Source organism: Chenopodium album, chromosome 27 (assembly GCF_948465745.1).
Source record: "Chenopodium album chromosome 27, dcCheAlbu1.1, whole genome shotgun sequence".
Classification (NCBI taxonomy): Eukaryota; Viridiplantae; Streptophyta; class Magnoliopsida; order Caryophyllales; family Amaranthaceae; genus Chenopodium; species Chenopodium album.
Window position 1 is genome coordinate 1,718,239 of NC_137860.1, and position 17,714 is coordinate 1,735,952.

The 17,714-nt window shown below is 34.1% G+C and overlaps 2 protein-coding genes across 2 annotated transcripts; one reads left to right on the forward strand and one right to left on the reverse strand.

Moving 5' to 3' along the window:
- Nucleotides 1–4,884: 4,884 nt before the first annotated feature.
- Nucleotides 4,885–9,890, forward strand: LOC145620531 (DNA-directed RNA polymerases IV and V subunit 4-like). Its single transcript, XM_081675219.1, has 9 exons — nucleotides 4,885–5,019; nucleotides 5,982–6,053; nucleotides 6,502–6,612; nucleotides 8,697–8,808; nucleotides 8,946–9,023; nucleotides 9,108–9,141; nucleotides 9,213–9,281; nucleotides 9,360–9,458; nucleotides 9,624–9,890. Exons 1-8 carry the CDS (start codon nucleotides 4,974–4,976, stop codon nucleotides 9,447–9,449), a joined length of 612 nt encoding a protein of 203 aa, XP_081531345.1. The 5' UTR covers nucleotides 4,885–4,973; the 3' UTR covers nucleotides 9,450–9,458; nucleotides 9,624–9,890.
- Nucleotides 9,891–10,258: 368 nt separating this feature from the next.
- LOC145621469 (uncharacterized) lies at nucleotides 10,259–13,532 on the reverse strand. The gene is made up of 4 exons (XM_081676204.1): nucleotides 12,967–13,532; nucleotides 11,725–11,791; nucleotides 11,572–11,636; nucleotides 10,259–10,818 (listed from the first exon to the last, which is right to left on the reverse strand). The coding sequence occupies exons 1-4, from the start codon at nucleotides 13,489–13,491 to the stop codon at nucleotides 10,372–10,374; spliced, it is 1,104 nt and encodes a 367-aa protein (XP_081532330.1). The 5' UTR covers nucleotides 13,492–13,532; the 3' UTR covers nucleotides 10,259–10,371.
- Between the last annotated feature and the right edge of the window lie 4,182 nt (nucleotides 13,533–17,714).

A 17,714-nucleotide genomic window follows, 5' to 3' on the forward strand; every position in this document is an offset into this window, starting at 1 on the left:
GGGGGGGTATTGAGATATGATAGTATATTTAGTTTGATATGATAATATTTCCATATTCTATTTTAGTTAATTTTCGGAAGATCCTAAGTTATCTTGTGATACTAGGACTACGACTATTATTGGCTATATATTTCCCAAGGTTTTAATGAGAAGGCAAGCAATATCTTTCTATTTCTTCACAATGCCAGCTTCAAAAGAGTTAGGCTTAAAAGAAGCGTCTACATAGATATTGAAATCCTGCAAAGGATTCTGGTAGAGGGAGGGTCCAACAGTTGAGTTGGTGTGATCAGTGCCACCTAGCAAGGAGTGCTCAGTGGCTAAGTGCTGCACAGAAACAACCCACTTGGCAGGGGTGATAGATTTCTTGTTGAAGACCCAATCATTCCTTCTTAACCACATTCTCCAGGTGATAAAGGCAAAACGTTCATTTCAAGGAAGGTTGAACATAGGGTGTATGATGGTTGACTTTAGGTTCTCCTTCCACCAGTCCCTAGAATTGAGGTTATGGGGTATGTTGGGGGGGTGATAATGTTCCAAATCTCAGTGGCTCTATTACAGTCCCTGAAGATATGTAAGGTAGTCTCCCTGATGGTTGGACGGAAGCAACAAAAGCCTGAGGGTATTATGTGTCTATAGTTGAGATGATTAGCAGTAGGGAGCCTATCCCAAAGACATAGCCACAGGAAGTATTTAGCAGTTGGATAAGCATTTAAAATATTATCTAAAGTGGTATTAATTTAGGAAAGTATGACAAAATCACGCGTAGATCAGTGTAAATTAATACCATTTTAGATAATATTTTAAAGGTTTATCAAATGCCTTAGACATGTTTTGTTAGTTAGCAAGATCCTATTATCAAACACCCAAAATTTTTTATTATGTACTACTCCCTTCGTTTTTTTAAATGCATCACTTGCATTTGCACGGAGTTTTAGGAAAGTTATTTACTTCAATATTATACTAGATCAGTCCCGTGCGATGCACGGATTTCTTTGAAATATAGAGTATATATTTTATGTATTATTACGTATCAGAAAAATTATTGAGACATAACCATTAGTTGTAAATGATAATTTTATAAAATTAATTTTGAAGAAGAACAAACCAAATATGAAAATTTAAGCATATGCATAAAAGTTAGATTTTTAATATACGATTTTAATTAAGCAAATAAAAAATGATTTTAAACTTGTAATATATACAGGAACATAGAAAAAAAAATATATACATCAAAGTATTTTGTTCGATGAAGCATAAGGGAAAGATGTATTAGATACCAATAATTGGTGATAGAAGAAAAATAAAAAAATTAAAGAGTATAGATAAATTGAGAGTAGGAGAAATTAAATTTGAAATTTGAAACCAAAGAAAATATAATGACGTCGGATTTTTATTTAGGCGGGAAAATTTTTCTTATAAAGCTGCCACGTGGACAATATGATGTCAGCGGTTGTTCCTTTAGTTTATTTATAGATAGATAGATTTTGCAAGTGGGATAAGTAAATGATGAATTTATTTTGATAAAAGTACAATGTGGGCTATGAAAAATATAGTATGTGAGAGAAAATAATTTATTTAATTATATAAGTGGGGACCATAAAAGAGAGTGAAATGATAAAATATTTTGGGTGGGGTGTTTGAGAAGAGAGAGAAATAATAAAATATGGTATAAAGTTACCAAATATAGAAGTGATGCATTTAAAAAAAAACACCCCTAAATAGAAAGTGATCCACACATATGAAAAAACCGGAGGGAGATCGAATTGGTCAAACCATTTAAAGTTGTTCAAAAGCTACTACTGAACACGCCCTAAGTATATACGTAGTTTTTAATATTTACCTTGACTATGGGCATGTTCTCATTGACTGAACTGAACTGAATTGAACTTATTATTAGAGCTGAACTGAACTAAACTGAATATTTTATAAGAGAAGGAAATTAGGAGCCGAACTGAACTGAACTGAACTGAAAATAATCGTATGAGAACAGGCCCTATGTCAATTATTCACGAAAATGTTTAGTATTACTCCGTCTTAAATACTCCCTTCGTTTTATAATAATCTCAACACTTTTGTTTTACATATGTTTCATAATAATTGCAATATTTTCATGTTTAAAATAGACCCACTATTATTTTATGATTTTCTCTATCACTAATCCTACTTTAACAAATATTTTGCTCCATACTCCATGTTATTTCATATCCAACCAACCTCACTTAGGCCTTGTTTATTTCACCTTATTTTTTCAAATAAAAAATAAGTTCAAATTAGAAAAAAAAATTAAGTTTAGATCAGATCTTCGTTTAATGGACAGTTTTTTATCGCTAAATATCTTTAATTTCGTAATGAAAAAAATTATGAAAATTACATATTTATAAAATACACATTATTACGAATCTAATAAGACCCCCACTTGATACATTTTTTCTTTATAGATTATCGTACACTTAATGTCAAAGTTTGGTCAAATCAGACAATCAGATCAGTGTGCACCTTAGATAGGTGTAACGACGCAGTTCAGAAGCCCAATTAAAAAAAAACCCTAAAACTAAAAAATATGAAAACTGCAATACACCCACCCACACCCAATAAATGTAATGTCACTTCCAAACTCAAACTCTTCTTCTCCTATATGATTTTCTCTCTCCTCATTTTTAATTTTTCTCTTCTCTATTTCATTGTCTCTCACTAAAAAACTGCAAAAACATCAATGTACATTAGAGCAGAGATGCAAAATCAAAAGGATCCTCCCTAAAAAAGGCAATTTTATGTAAATTTCACTTAATTTTGTTTGAATTTGTATGATTATCACTTTATTTTGTTTGAATATCGTTCGATACTCTATTGTTCGAAATTTTTTATTGGAATTGTCAAAAAAATTAGTGAAATCAAACGAATACCTTATGTTCACATTCTGAAATGCATATGTTCATATTTTGAATTCTTATGTTAATATTTTTGAATCCTTTTGTAAACTTTCATAAATGCATATATTCACTTTCTGAATCCATATGTTCACATTGTTCATGTATATGTTCACCAATGGCGGATTTAAGCCACTTGAGTGGGGTCCTATGACCCCACTTGAGTTAAAAAAAAAAAAGAAATTTTCTTAATAAAATTAATTATTTTTCAATAAAATTAGTTATTTTTTATATCAAATGACCCCATTAAAATTAACTAAATGTATTTTGACCCGGTTAAACATTTTTTCTGCATCCGCCACTGATGTTCACATTCTGAAATGCTTAATTATGTTCATACATATTCAAAAATGAACCAATGCATATGTTCATATTTTGAATGCATATGTTCATATTTTTAATACTTATGATGCATATGTTTTATAATCATATTATTTTTTATTTCTTCAATTTTTTATGTTCATAATTAAATGTCTTATATTCATAATAATATTTTATATTTTCATAATGTAAATATTCATAGTAAATATTTGTTGTTCATAAATATTCTCATTAAGTCTGTTTATGCATATGTTCTTTTCTTAAATGCATATGTTCATATTTTTTACGCATATGTTCACCTTTTAAATGGTTATATTCACTTTACCGAAACCAATGCTTACAGCTTACGTTCATATTTGAACTGTTATGTTTACCTTTCGAAATGCATGTGTTCATTTTTTTTATGCCTATATTCCATGCTAATGTTCACATTTAAGGAACCTACGCATTTGTTCATATTTTGCATGATTATGTTCATTGATAGAAAAAAAAAATGCAGAAAATCAGATGAAATTCATACACAGATGAAATTGATCGAAGCTTAAAAAATTCAATTTATATGAATTCAAAACATCAGATAAACAACCCATTCCATTTGTAAGGAACAGATTCAATCGTTAAATTGAAAAATTAAAAACGAGAAAATAGAAAAAAAAACAGAGGAAAAAGAAATTAAAGAAGGAAGGAGAAAAAATAGAGTATAATTTCTGAATTAAAAGATTCATATAAACCTTAATCAATCGAAATTAAAGCACAAAATTGAAATTCACACAAAAATTCATACTTAATAACTACTTTTCATGTTGTAAGAAACAAATTCAATCAAAAAAGAGGAAAATTTAAAAAAACAGAGGAGAGAGAAAATAAAAAACGAAGGAGAAAAACAAAGGAGAAGAAAGCTAATGTTCACTTTCTAAAAAGTTAATGTTCATATTATGCTGTTGTTACACCTATTTCTAGGTGCATGAGTGTGCACCTAAGAATATGCTTCAGATCAGATCAGACCAATTCAGATTAGATCGGACTAGATCAAATAAGCAAATATAAGGTGAACTAAACCGGGCCTTACACTATGTTTCGAATATAATTTCTTTCCTTCTACTATAGTGTTTATAAAAATCCTTTTTTTTTTTTTTTTTTTTTTGTCTACTAGTTAAAATATGATTTATGTTCGGTTTACAAATTAAAAATATATGAATTAAATATTATAAAAGATTTTCAAATATGGAAAGTGAGCAAGTATAAAAAACGATCGAAAATTAAAAGCTAAGCAAGTATTTAAAAACACACGGGTAATTTTCCTAAAAACTTTTGTATTACGTGTATTACAAAACGGAAGGATTACTAATATACTACTCCCTCCATCCCAAAAAGAACGACCCATTTGGCTAAAACTTTGTCCCAAAAATAATGACCCATTTGCATTAAAACACCCACAATTTGCTACAATATTTGTGCAAAATTAGCTTCCCCATATCAAAATTTGATTTTCCATGTTATTTTATTACTTTCTCTCTCTATTCTTTTACAAACCCCATGTAAATTTATCTTTCCAATATATTTTACTTCTTTATACTTAACTTCCTTAATACCCACGTAATCAACCCAAATACGGTACTAGTATGTACTACGGTACTAGTATTAATATCCAAATACGCTGTATTGAATTGTGTTTTTAGCTCGTCTGTTCGGCTATAGAAGTATAATAACTCAGCAGCAGCACTAATGGCGGAGAAAGGTGGAAAAGGGTTTTCTCTTGGCAAAGGAGCAGGTTATTCCTCTTTGTTCACCCCCTCTCCGTCTTTCCTGTATACCTTTCTCTTCTTTTTATTAATTTGACAATTCCAATTTAGGGTTTTTCATTTCATTGATTTAGGATTCAATTTTTCAGCTTTTTTCCCCTCAATGGAAAAAAAAAAATGCAAAATTGCCGTTAGTTTTAAGCATTTCTTTATGCTGCAGGGTTTCGGAATTCAGAACCGTCAAAATATTTGCTATTATCTATATAAAACTGCCAACTTTATATAGGGTTATTATTTTTCATCAGTATAATTTGTATTCCTATTTTAATTTGGGATGTTTGTTTGCAAAATGTACCATAAAATGCTAGCTGGGATTAGGGAAGTTGAGGCAAATTAGTGATTGGAACTTAAATTTTGTATCTTTGTTTTGTTGGAGTACAAATTTGAGTGATTGGGTTTTATTTTTCTGAAATCATGGGTATGGTTTGATTTGTGACTTGATAGAAGTATAAAAGAATGAATTGACACATGTAGGCTGATTGCCTTCGTACCATAAGAGTCTCGGCATGTCAAGGCATGTAGTAATCTAAGATGACTAACAAGCACGCTGTGAAGTATAATTTTTGTTGAATGATAGATGTATTTCTTTTCAAGTGATTTCAGCATGCAACAGTCTAATGTAGTGATGATCATGCCAACATTGCAGCATATCAATTTGATTTGTCTTGAAATTTACCCCTTTTAGCTCTAGAGCCTAATGCAAGAGTAATGGTTGTTCCCACCTCTACGACTCTACCGAGGCCAATGCACACTGAGATTACTGATCATAGCATGTATATGTGTGTTATGCCTTTAAGTTGCATGTTAGATTGTTTCGTGCTCATAATATAATGTTATGCATATTTTAAAGTTACTTCATATCAAAACATTTTGTGGATGCTCTTCCATGTTGTGGATAGAAAAGATGTCATTTACATGTTCTTTCTTGCAGTGCCCTTGAAAGGAAAAGATGATGACTCCACCAAATTAAAGAAGGGAAGGAAAGTGCAGTTCGAAGATGAAGGTACTATCCTCTTCTCCTGCTAATCTACACGATGAATGATTTCCTTACTTTCTTCCTCAATGTCAGTTCTTTTTAGGTTCTGTCGTAAGCTTAAGATGATATGTGTACCTTTTGTCATATTTGAAGTTTAGCTCTCTGCTTTTATATGTTATTAGTCATAGTTTATCCTTTTGTAGCATTAGCTGGCTATGTTAGAGTGTTTGAATCTTTTGCCTTGTGTGTAACGTAGTACGTAGTTCTTTCTTGATGGATGGAAATATCTGAGACTCTGAGTCATCTTCTATTTTGGCTTTTATTTTTCTTCGATGAAGCTGATACTGCCTAATGCCTATATACATGCACTAGTTGTATTACGTGTCATATGTGCATGTTTAGTAGTGAATTTTTTTTTAGAATTTTTTTTGTAATTACTTGTTTTTTTTGCTGGCAATTTCTTGGCATTATCAAGAGTCCCCTGCAAACTTTTCGTCAAAATCTGGAGGAAAGGGTGAACCTTTGAAAGGAGGGAAGGGCTCTGCTCGAAAAGAACCGGCTAAGTATGAACTTAATGTTCAGTCAGGTTTGTAATTTCTGTTTGACACTTTTAATATGGTGCTCAACCAATAATTAAATTATTTACCCTTTGCTCTTTAAGAGTTTAAGTGCATACTATTCTTAAGCTTCTTGGTCTAGAAGTTAGAAGTAATCTTTAAGAGTTTAAGTGCATACTATTCCTAGACTTCCTGGTCTCTCACAAAATTAGGTGTTTCTAGGCTGCTATGTTACAGCAATCTTCCATGATCACCACCAAATAGTCAGAGGGAGTACCTTGTACGTATCTGCTACCCACTTTTTCTTATACCTCTAGCTGAATGTCTTTCACTTTGTTGGCTCATACCCTCTTTTACAATGATAAGTAAGGGGCCTTGGAAATTTGGCCAACAATAAAAAGCAGTCACAGAATCATAAATTAAATTTGTCGTAGCTACTTGTGTTGGGAATGCTAATTGGTTGAGTTCATCTGTTGTAAAGATCTTCCCCTGGCTGGCTTACAGGAAAAGAATAATGCTTTATTGCTTTGGGAGGAGCCTTGGACCTCCAGCTGTCCTCGTAAGATAATTTAAGGTTATGATCTCTGTAGAGTACATTGCAGAATTTATCAAGAGCAAGTACACTGCCATTTTATTGAATTATATTCTTAGAAAATGAAATGAGAAGGCATTGTGACCTTGTCCTAGACTCCTAGTCATTGAGTGGTCTAGAAAAGGATATCATACAATAATCTGCAGCGATTCCGTGATACCACTTTATGTACCATCACTTTAATGGAGGATACCCTGTTAACAGCTGCAAACAAATTTTTAAAAATTGCTCACCACACCATTCTTAATGCTAAAATGGTATTCTTAAGTGACTTTCTATTATTAAGCTTACCATAAAATTAAACTCTAAATTTGGTAGTATCTATCTAGATAAAAAAATTACTCAACACCCCTTGATCTTGATATGTTCCAACTTATTTGGATACTAATGTTGATGGTGAAATAAAGACATTGAGTAAATGGGAGGAGTGGATATATTGGAAAGAAACTTGGGTTTTAATCTTATCAACCTTCTTTTGGAACTTTTCAATAATAGGAGCTCCAAGTTGAAGTCTTAAATACATACTTCCTCCGTTTTTTTATACTTGCAACACACACTTTTTCATGGTATTTAGGAAAAGTGGGTCTCAAATGCTTTAATACACTTAAAATAAGGTTGAGAGAGTGTTAGGAGTATAATGTGTGGGCCATGAGTTTTAAATAAATAAGGGTAATAGTACAACTTTTACCAATAATTTTTTTTTTTTTCCATCTTAGGGAAGTGTTACAAGTATTAAAAAAATGGAGGAAGTAGTTGAGAGAGAGTCAATCTCACTTTTGAAAGTGAAATGTCCCGCTGTTGGGACCTTATCTGTCGCCTACTAATATCATCTACTCGGGCTTTATTATAAGACTAACTGTCGCTTCAAAATGAGCGATGTGAGCAGCGGAAATTTCTCTTGGGCTTTCAAAGGATTGAAATATCGTATGCAAGCTCCAAACTTTGATTTGGGGGAACACAAAACCCTTGGAGGGTAAGCTTATATTCGAGGGAAGTGAAAGGAAAAGTTATTAGAGGGGGAAGGAGGCAAAAAAATAACACAGATGCATATTTTACAGTAAAAAGTTATTCGAGAGAAGGAGGCAAAGAAAAGAAAACAAACACTCGAAGTGAAAGGACTTTATCAATTCCCTTTCCCTTCTAGAAATCCTTTAACCGGACAGCGCCTAATTAATATTGTAGGAATTTTTTTTGCAGTTGTATGATTTGTCAGATTGTTGGTGTGTATGCTTTAGATTGTTGCTTTGCAGCTACTTCATTGATATCTTCATGCTAATTAAATTGTTGCTGCTCTCTTCCACTTATCCCATGAAAAGTAATCTAGTAAGTGAGATATGGTTCCATGGTTTCAGGGGAATAGCTTGTTTTAAGTTTCTGTGATCAGAAGAATTGTATCCATTTGGTTTAGGGGAACTTTTTTCTTTTTAATATTATTATTAGTATTAAATATGTAACTTATTTGTATGTCAATTTACATTATTGATTATGGTTTGCATATTTCTCCTATTTGTTTGCTTGTAGAGCTTCCGAAGAACTCCAAATGTGTGATGGATTGTGAGGCAGCTGACATCTTACAAGGAATCCAGGAGCAAATGATTTTTCTCTCTCGTGATCCAACTGTCAAACTTCCTGTGTAAGAATTCATGTTTCATATATGGTCTTAGAGTTGCTTAGAGTGGAGAGGGGTGGGTGAGGGGCTATATTTGGCTTCTCAAATGTTTCTGTCAAGATTAGTGGATATTACATAACCTCTAACAAGTCTTTCATCAGTTCATTTGACAAAGGATTACTATATGCCAAAGCTGGAGGACGATATTCTAATCCCAAGGCTGTCAGAAAGGCTCTCGGGTATCCTTTTACAAGTCTTTCATCAATTTATTGTATTGTAATGTAACAACTCTCAATTGTTAAGCCTTTTAACTCATCAAGCAGGACTCTCAAGAAATACGGAGTTTCTGATGGAGAGGTTAGTCACAAACTTGGTGAATTGCTAATTGAAAATGTATGATATCACTAATATAAGTCCTCCTATTGCAGATATGTGTCATTGCCAATACTTGCCCTGAGAATGCTGAAGAGGCTTTTGCCTTGGTCCCTTCCCTGAAGGTATTTTGCATGCAAGTTATTTGATTGCAGATTCGCATTTGTGTTCGGGTTACTCACTTACCTTTTTTAACCCTAAAGGCCAAGAAAAGCAAGATCAATGAACTACTTGAAGAGGCTATATCTCAGCTGGTTACATTGAAGGTGCCAACAGAAAACCATAGAGAGTAGAAAGGGGAGGTAAATTTGTTTTGCTTTCTGCAGTAGAATTTGTTCCACCATGCCACCAATAATGCTCTAGCGTAGTGCTCGACTTAAAACTTAGTGGAGCATTGTGACTGGTGAAACTAGGATATGCCTTGTTTGTGATTAATATCTAATAATTTATTGTATCCACTTTTGCAGATGCCAAGTCTTTGCAGCATGTCAAAACTGCATTATAAGTATCAACTTACATCACTACCCTTACTTGGCTTTTGGTAGTTGGTTTTGTATAGGTCTTAATTTTGAAAGAATGCTTTCTAGTGTAGTCTGTTAATTGGTGTCAAACTGTAACATGTAATTCCTAACTGTATGAACAAATCTACATTTTAGTTTCGATGCTTTCCCTAACTGATGATCTTTATTCAATATCTATCTGCCTTGCTCAGGGACGAGGTACCCTCAGGTCAATCTCTGTATACATTGCTAATGATTTTATTAATAGTTATTAGAATATCAAATATCTTATTCAAATTCTGGAACAGAAGTAATAAAAGAAGCAAACATAACATAAGCTAGTAAAGCCACTAGGCAGTAGGCAAGTGTGGCTTTCCCTTACTGCCATAACTCACAGTCATAAGAGATAATATGCTTGGCTTTTGTTTAAGAAGACTGAATTTTACTTCCATTATGCTATTGGGAGCATGAATGAGTGGCGAAGATTTTATAGCATACATCAAAATCATCACTGCTGTTAGAGTTATAAACTGCCAAAGGTAGGCATCACAATCCACAGGTATGAGTTTACAACACCAGTTCAGTAGTGAAATAGTCGCAACTTGCATGTGTATCAGCATTGGCAACAAACACCATAACAAGACCTATACACAATCGAAACAACCAGAAATGTTGATAAGGGAGAACAAAAAAAGGTTACACACATAACTAGATTTCACCAACTACGGAGCTTAGTAGACTGGCCCTGGGACTGGGAGCAATCCCTTGCCCAATGTCCAGCCTGGCCACACTTGTAACAAGTACCAGACGATTGGTTTCCTATTGCACCAGCAGCTAAATTTGATGTAGTTGTAGGGCAATCTTTTGCCCAGTGCCCTTCCTGGCTGCATTTAAAGCAAGACGAACTACTTTTCATGCCATAGCTTCTGTTGTCAGTGGCATCGAACTTCTGGTTTCCTATCGCACCAGCAGCTACGTTGGATGTAGTAGTAGGACAATCTTTTGCCCAGTGCCCTTCCTGGCCACATTTAAAGCAGGATGAACCACTTTTCACGCCATAGCTTTTGTTGTCAGTGGCTTCGAACTTCTGACCATAGCTGGCGTTTGGAGCAGTAGTTCCTCTATCAAAGTCGTTCCATGATCTTGTAAACCCAGAAGCTGTCTGTGAAAATATTTTTGACTGACCAAATTAATAAACTTGAAAACCAAGTCAGAAGTTTTATTTTACACCATTTTTTTAACTGACAGTAAATACAGTACAAGAATTGAAGTCCTAATACGCAAATAAATTGCCAGAAGATAAAAATCCTTGGAATGGCACCAAACACAATTAGCAACCCCCCTTCCATACCGGAGTCCAGAGCACAACAGGACATCCATCAAACCATATTTTTCATTTGTCCAGAACCAAAAATATGCAGCTTTAAAACCAAGCAGAAGAACAAAACTACAAACTGTATTTCACACAAATCCAATTCCTGAAATGAAGTTTTTGCAGAATCCAATTGGAAATCCTCAAATAATGTCCAGCAAAACAAAGTTCATGACGGCTAAATATATAATCTAGTTTCCTGAGCAGAATCCACAGATATTTAGCATTCAAGTGCTTGAATGATACACACTTTATTACTTTAATACTCCACACATAAAACATTTTGTTTGTAGAGGATCCATTGTTATTGTCAACTTAGAAATGATCAAATAGAGTTTTAATTACTACATTACTTCAAAAGAAAGAATTAATTCTATAAAATAAAAAGGAAAACAAGGTAGGTAGTTAACCAGAAGTACATCTGAGTAACCAAATCGAGATCGCAAAAGGCACTACGAATCTATCATATGAATAAAAAAGGGTAAAAGACATAGCTACATGACTGGAAATCATTAATCTAACGTATACAGACATCATCATAACCTGGTTTGGCTGGTTAGTAGGGCGCTGGTAGAATTGCTGCTGCCCTCCATTCTTCCAAGCCTTATCTGCTGATACAAAAAAACAGTAGAATTCCTGTAAGGATATATGAAGTTCAAGAGCAACAACGGCCACACAATGTAAAACCTTTCCTACCTTCAGGAGAAGTAATTTTTTCAGATGATTCGTCACACCACTCAAAAAACCCACAGCCACCATTCTCCTGCAAAAAAGAACCTAAAAGTTAGCATCCAAACATTATTATAGTCTCATATAGGAAAAAAGAACCAATAAGTATTAGAAGGTGTTAAGCAGTAAACACAAAATTTTCACCCACTAATGTAGGTTCATTCCACAATGCACCCCGTGTAATGGTTAAATAGCTATCTCTACTGCTCAGCACAAGTTTGCATCAGAAAGTCTAATAAAGAGGTAGGGAGGGAACCGATACTCAGTAGCATACAAGAAAAGTAAAGCTCCCTACTACAAAGACAAGATATGGACTATATTCCACATAATTATGCATAGTAATCAAGACAATTCCACATAACAATGCATACTTAATCAGGAAAAGTAAGATGTACCAAAACCAATCTTCCAAAGAAATTTGCAGCTTGCAAAACAACCAGAGCCCAAATTTCTCAAACAACTCCTAGTTACTAAATTTGTCTTAAGAGTCTCTTCTTTCCCTGAAGATTGGATCATATAGGGCCTTGTTGCAATAGCAAATTCACAGTCGATTTTACATTCAAATTCAGGTCAATATAAAAGCTGCAAGCTCCCGAACATTCTTGTTGGCTATGCCGTGAATCACATCAAGTCAGCATTTATTCAATCATCATTAGTACAACTTTAAAATAAAGTTTTTCTTCTCTAAAAACACAGAATAAATTCCTGCCATAGTTACCACATATATAAGCAATAGTGCAATACAAACAATCCCATCATGCGCTAGCCAAAGAAAGGTCCGAGTAACAACCACAAATGAGAAGACGACTACTAACAAAATATCATTCATAATTCATTAGCATTAAAACACCATCTTTCTTCATTAGCAAACAATTCATTGCTTTCACAATCCACATTTTAAAAACAATTAGTCTTATTACCAATTAAAACACATTAACTCCTCCAAACAACCAATTCATCAGCTCAAATACAGAGTTAAACCTACTAAAAATTTCAAAAGCTATCCTTTTGCAATTCACATTCAAATACCAAATTGATCAAATGAAATAACTAGATAAACAGTCATATTCTTAAACAAATCAATTTTCACTACCACAACCTCATTTTTACATCAAATCAAACTTCATAAAAACACAAATCACAAAATAACATAGAACAACAACTTCAATTCCAAAATCAAAATCCCTAATTAAAAATAAACTCACAAACCTGACGATTAGGGCAACGAAAGAACTTCCGACCACGATTACGCTCCGTATTAGCAGTAAGAACCAAGCAACTACCCATCCCACAAGGACACGCCTTCTCAACCCCCACCACCGCCATCGACGTCGGCGCAACAGACCCAAAATTCACCCCAAACGACGTCGTTTGAGGACAATCCCTAGCCCAGTGACCTTCCACTCCACACTTAAAACAAGCACCACCACCACCACCTCCGCCGCCGCCTACGGTGGTTGTAACAGTCGACTGAGTAGCTCGGCTAATCTGCTGGTGTTTCTGCCATGTGAGACTCTTGCTTCCTTTGAGAGCAGCAGTGTAAGCTCCTTCTTCTTCGGCGAATAATGGTTTCTGGTTTTCCGATTTCGGTGTTGTATCGACGGCGATGCGGCGGCGTTTGGAGGAGGAGGAGAGAGAGAGGGCTTGGGCTTCTGCTGCGTCGAGTTGACATAGGAATTCTTCGTCTTCTTCGTCTTCTGGGATTTGGATTATCGGTGTTTTGGAGTTCGCCATTGTTGAAACCTTGAAGAATGCGAAGAACACGATACTTTCTCTCTCTTCTTCTTTTTCCCGCCTTTTTAATGGACGTGATTATCAGAAATTGAATGTGATTAGTGTAGTCGTTTCCAATTTATTTACCCGCGATTTAATTATTATACAGTTTTAAATCACTAATCTAATAATTTACCAAGCAAGTTATATTAACTTTAACGGCACCTTATCTGTGCGGTCAACTACATTTAAAAGTTACTGTAATCTTTTTATTTTTATCACGATAGAAACAAAACAGCTAAATTACGGAAATTGAAAAGGAAGACAATTACAAAAATTGAAAAGTAATACAAAGTAATGCGACACTGAAGGAGGTTCTTGGGTTTCTTCATCTTGGGGGTCCTCTTTCAAAGCTTTTCCAACCACCGCCATTGTTAATTTCACAGGTAAAGGTAAAGGTAAAGTTTAGGATTAGGGTTTTTTGTTTGAATTGGGATTTGGTTGTCACGTATTTTGGGCTTTAATTTCAAAGCTAACTTTGTCGCCGCCGTGTGTAGTTTCGGGTTAATTGAAGTACACGGTTAAGGTAAAGACTTAATTAGTTAGGATTTCTTATTTTGAATTTTAGTATTTCTCATTTTCATCCTTCCTCCATGTTTAGCTCCTTTGTGTTTAGTATGTTTATTTTCAGTTTGGTGGAATTAAGTTCGTGTTTTAGTACAGTTTGTGGTTTCCTTACCTTTTGGTTCTGTGTCAAAAGTTTGATAAGTTGATTGTTCTTCGATGCTCTTGTCGTTATTTTATTTGGGGCTGGTTGGGTTTTATCATGTGGTGTAACATGGTTTTGGGGGAGCTAAAGGGATGTGTAAGCTAGGGGTGCTAAAAAATATCCGATCCGGATATCCGATGATCCGATCCGAAATTTCGGATATCCGATCCGGTTTTTAAGGTTTCGGATATTTCGGATCGGACATCCGAAAAAAATTTCGGATTTTCAGATCGGATACGAATCGGATTTTTTTCGAAAATTTTAACTATCCGATCCGAAAATCCGACTATCCGATCCGAAAACCCGGATATCCGATCCGAAAATTCGGATATCCGAAAATTTCGGATCGGATCGGATATCCGAAATTGAACAACCTTAGTGTATGCCTCATCTTACGGTGTCTTGGTGCTCGACTGCTCGGGTTTGGGTATTTGTGGGGACTACCATTTTTGTGTTATGTCTAGGTTCTTAAGATTCTTAAGATTGGTCTTGGCTTGTTATTTGTATGTTGTTAGCTCTTTTGATCTCTACGGTCAAGAAAGTATTCAAAGGTTATCCCTTAGTAACCTTTATTTCAGCTTAGCAATGGATTTTCAATTCATTGCTTTGAAAAACCTTTATCTTAGCCCTGCTCTCCAACATGAGGGCTCCCTTAAGTTTCTTTTGGGGGGTTTTTGGGGGGTCGATCTTTTTCTTAAAGAAGAGGCCAAAGGCACCCACAGTTAAGGGTACCGAGTCACCTTTTGAAGTGACTCTGAGTGTGTTGCCAAGCCTGGGTCGTCTATTGTTCCTACCCATGTTGCCTAATGTTAAGGACTATTGGTGTCTTTTGAGCTCGTGTTATTGTTAACAATCAATCATTGTGTATTCTATGCTCTTCCGTCCATTCTCCAATATCAATGGTATAAGGAATACAAAGATAATAATGGTAACAGGTCTCTCCCAAATTAGCATATTCAAAGGCAAACACTTGGGTTTTCAATTCGAATGTTTCTTGCAAGGATGATGTTCTATAGCTTTTTATGTAATAGTTGTACCATTGGAGCTAGTAAAGCTTCTTTGGGTAGTTTATCAAACCTACTCCATAGTTTGTAATTTTTATTACAAGTCTATTATGCTGATGTAAAAAAGAGGAAAAAAAAAGTAAAATGACACTGATTAGCTAACTGATGCGACCGATGAACCTGTTCCTATATGGAATTTGTTATATACACCTGGGTGTAGTGTACACCGAGCTAACACAATGTACTCATGAGTGTACAATGCTCCCGGAGTCCCGGGTGTATATAACAATCTCACGTTCCTATCAACCTTCCAAATGTTGCAATCCTAATACTAATTTAATACTATAAATATAAATAATAAATCAAAATAATGAAAAGAATAAATTATAAAAATAATCTTTTTTTTTTTTTTTTTTGAAACCAATAAAAATAATCTTGTATAAACCTTAATATTTTTATTTTTATTTTTTTTAATAAAAAGAGAAAGGCAAGTTAGAAAATGGAAGAGGCCCCACCCCCAATTTTACAACGTGAGAATAGCATCTAGCCATCTACAAGAGATGAAAGCATAAATAAGGGAAAAAGAAGAAAATACTTTCATTTTCAAATGGGCATACATGTTGTGCAAGACAAGGAAGAGATTGCTCATTTTCAACGTGCTAATTTACCCTTTATTGGATTTAAATCTTGTGCTATGAAAATTAATACTCATATCTTTTTTTTTCTTTTCAAATTTTGCTCGTCAGATTAATATAATAAGGCGAATTTGGCAATAGGTTTTGGAGTAACATTTATGCTTTGACCAAATTAAACCTCTAAATAATTACTGTAATTTTATTAGTAAAGTAGTAGTGGATAATTGTTATTAGCTTGTGAGGTAAAAGCTAATTAAATTTTCATTAAATTACCAATAATTTAACAATGTGTGACAAATCGTTAATCTGTAGAGAACACATTCATCAAATAGCTCATTTAACCGTATACAAAGTTACTTCTAACAACTAATAATCAGCTATTATAACATCTACTCACACAACTATCAACTAGTGCAAGGTTACAACAACTGATTTTACCTAATACGTAGTATGTTTTATAGGTAGAAAAAATTCCGAAATATCTCCAATAGCATTCCCCTTTTTGGAAAACTATAAATATCCAACCAATAAAATTGACAAAAAGAATTAAAAAGCATCCATTTTTATAGTAGTAGACTAGTAGTAGTATAATAATGAACAATTGCCTAACAACGTGTAGCTCATGCCCAAATTAAAACCTTTCTTACAAACCTTCAATCTAACGTAATTCTTTTTTTGCACTTTGCATTAACTTTTTCTCTTTGATTCAATTTTCTTGTTTAGCTATACAAAGCTTTGAACAACCACTTGTTTTACATTAATGTTTTTATAATAATTCACTTCTCCATTCACCTTATTTTTTTCTCTACAATCTCTCTCTCTAAAAGTGCATTTTTTCTATAATGGGAAGGATTCATGGAAATCAGTTGGATCTAAGCTTGCTTCATTCACCGCCTTTTTCTTCTAATTCTTGGCAAGATTTCAAGTAAGTTCTACTTCAAATTCTTTTCTTGGATATATAATCATTCTTGAAACGAGTAAACGTGCATAATTAATGACATACATTGATATATAACTCACAAATGTATGTCGCTTATGTGACTGTCATCGATAAGATAGAATTTAACACGGCATTACATATGATTGTATCATAAAATATGTATCCTATAGCTATTAAATCAAAATTATTTCCTATGTTGTGACAATTCATATATACTAGCTTGATCTATGTTACATATTGTTAGTTGTGTTCTAGTAAAGTTATCCATTACTATTGTTGCAAAAAATTGTGTTTGATGAAGTGTTGTACAATTCATTCATATGCTAGTAGTATGAAAGAAGATGAGAAGGATCAACAGATGACGATATTCTACAATGGCCGTGTTTGTGCTTTGGATGCAACCGAATTACAGGTACATAGCTTACTCCACGGGTTAGCCTTAGCCCTCGAATTTAGTTCAATAGCACATGTAGTTCTTACCTTCTTTTAGAGAACAAAGTTATTCCTAATGGCTCAATTGTGGACTTATGGTGTAAACATTTACATGTATGCAGGCAAGAGCAATTTTATGGTCAGCAACACACGACGTAGAGACAATGGTGAAGACAATGTCTGGAATCGAAGCAAACAAGGCCACATTCTTCCTAAAACTTCAACTTCATGGTCTTCCAGGGTGTTCGATAAAGAGATCATTAAGATTGTTTCTCCAACAAAAGAGAAAGATAAGGAGCCAAGCAAATACTCCGTATCCCTACCGGCTCCAATCACACAATCTTCGGCCTTTTCGCCTTCTATAGGGGACTTTACAACTATGTGAAATCGTGTAGTTTATCAGATTTTGGATACTCATCCTAATATCAGATACCAAATTTCAATACAACTATGCTGTTGATTTG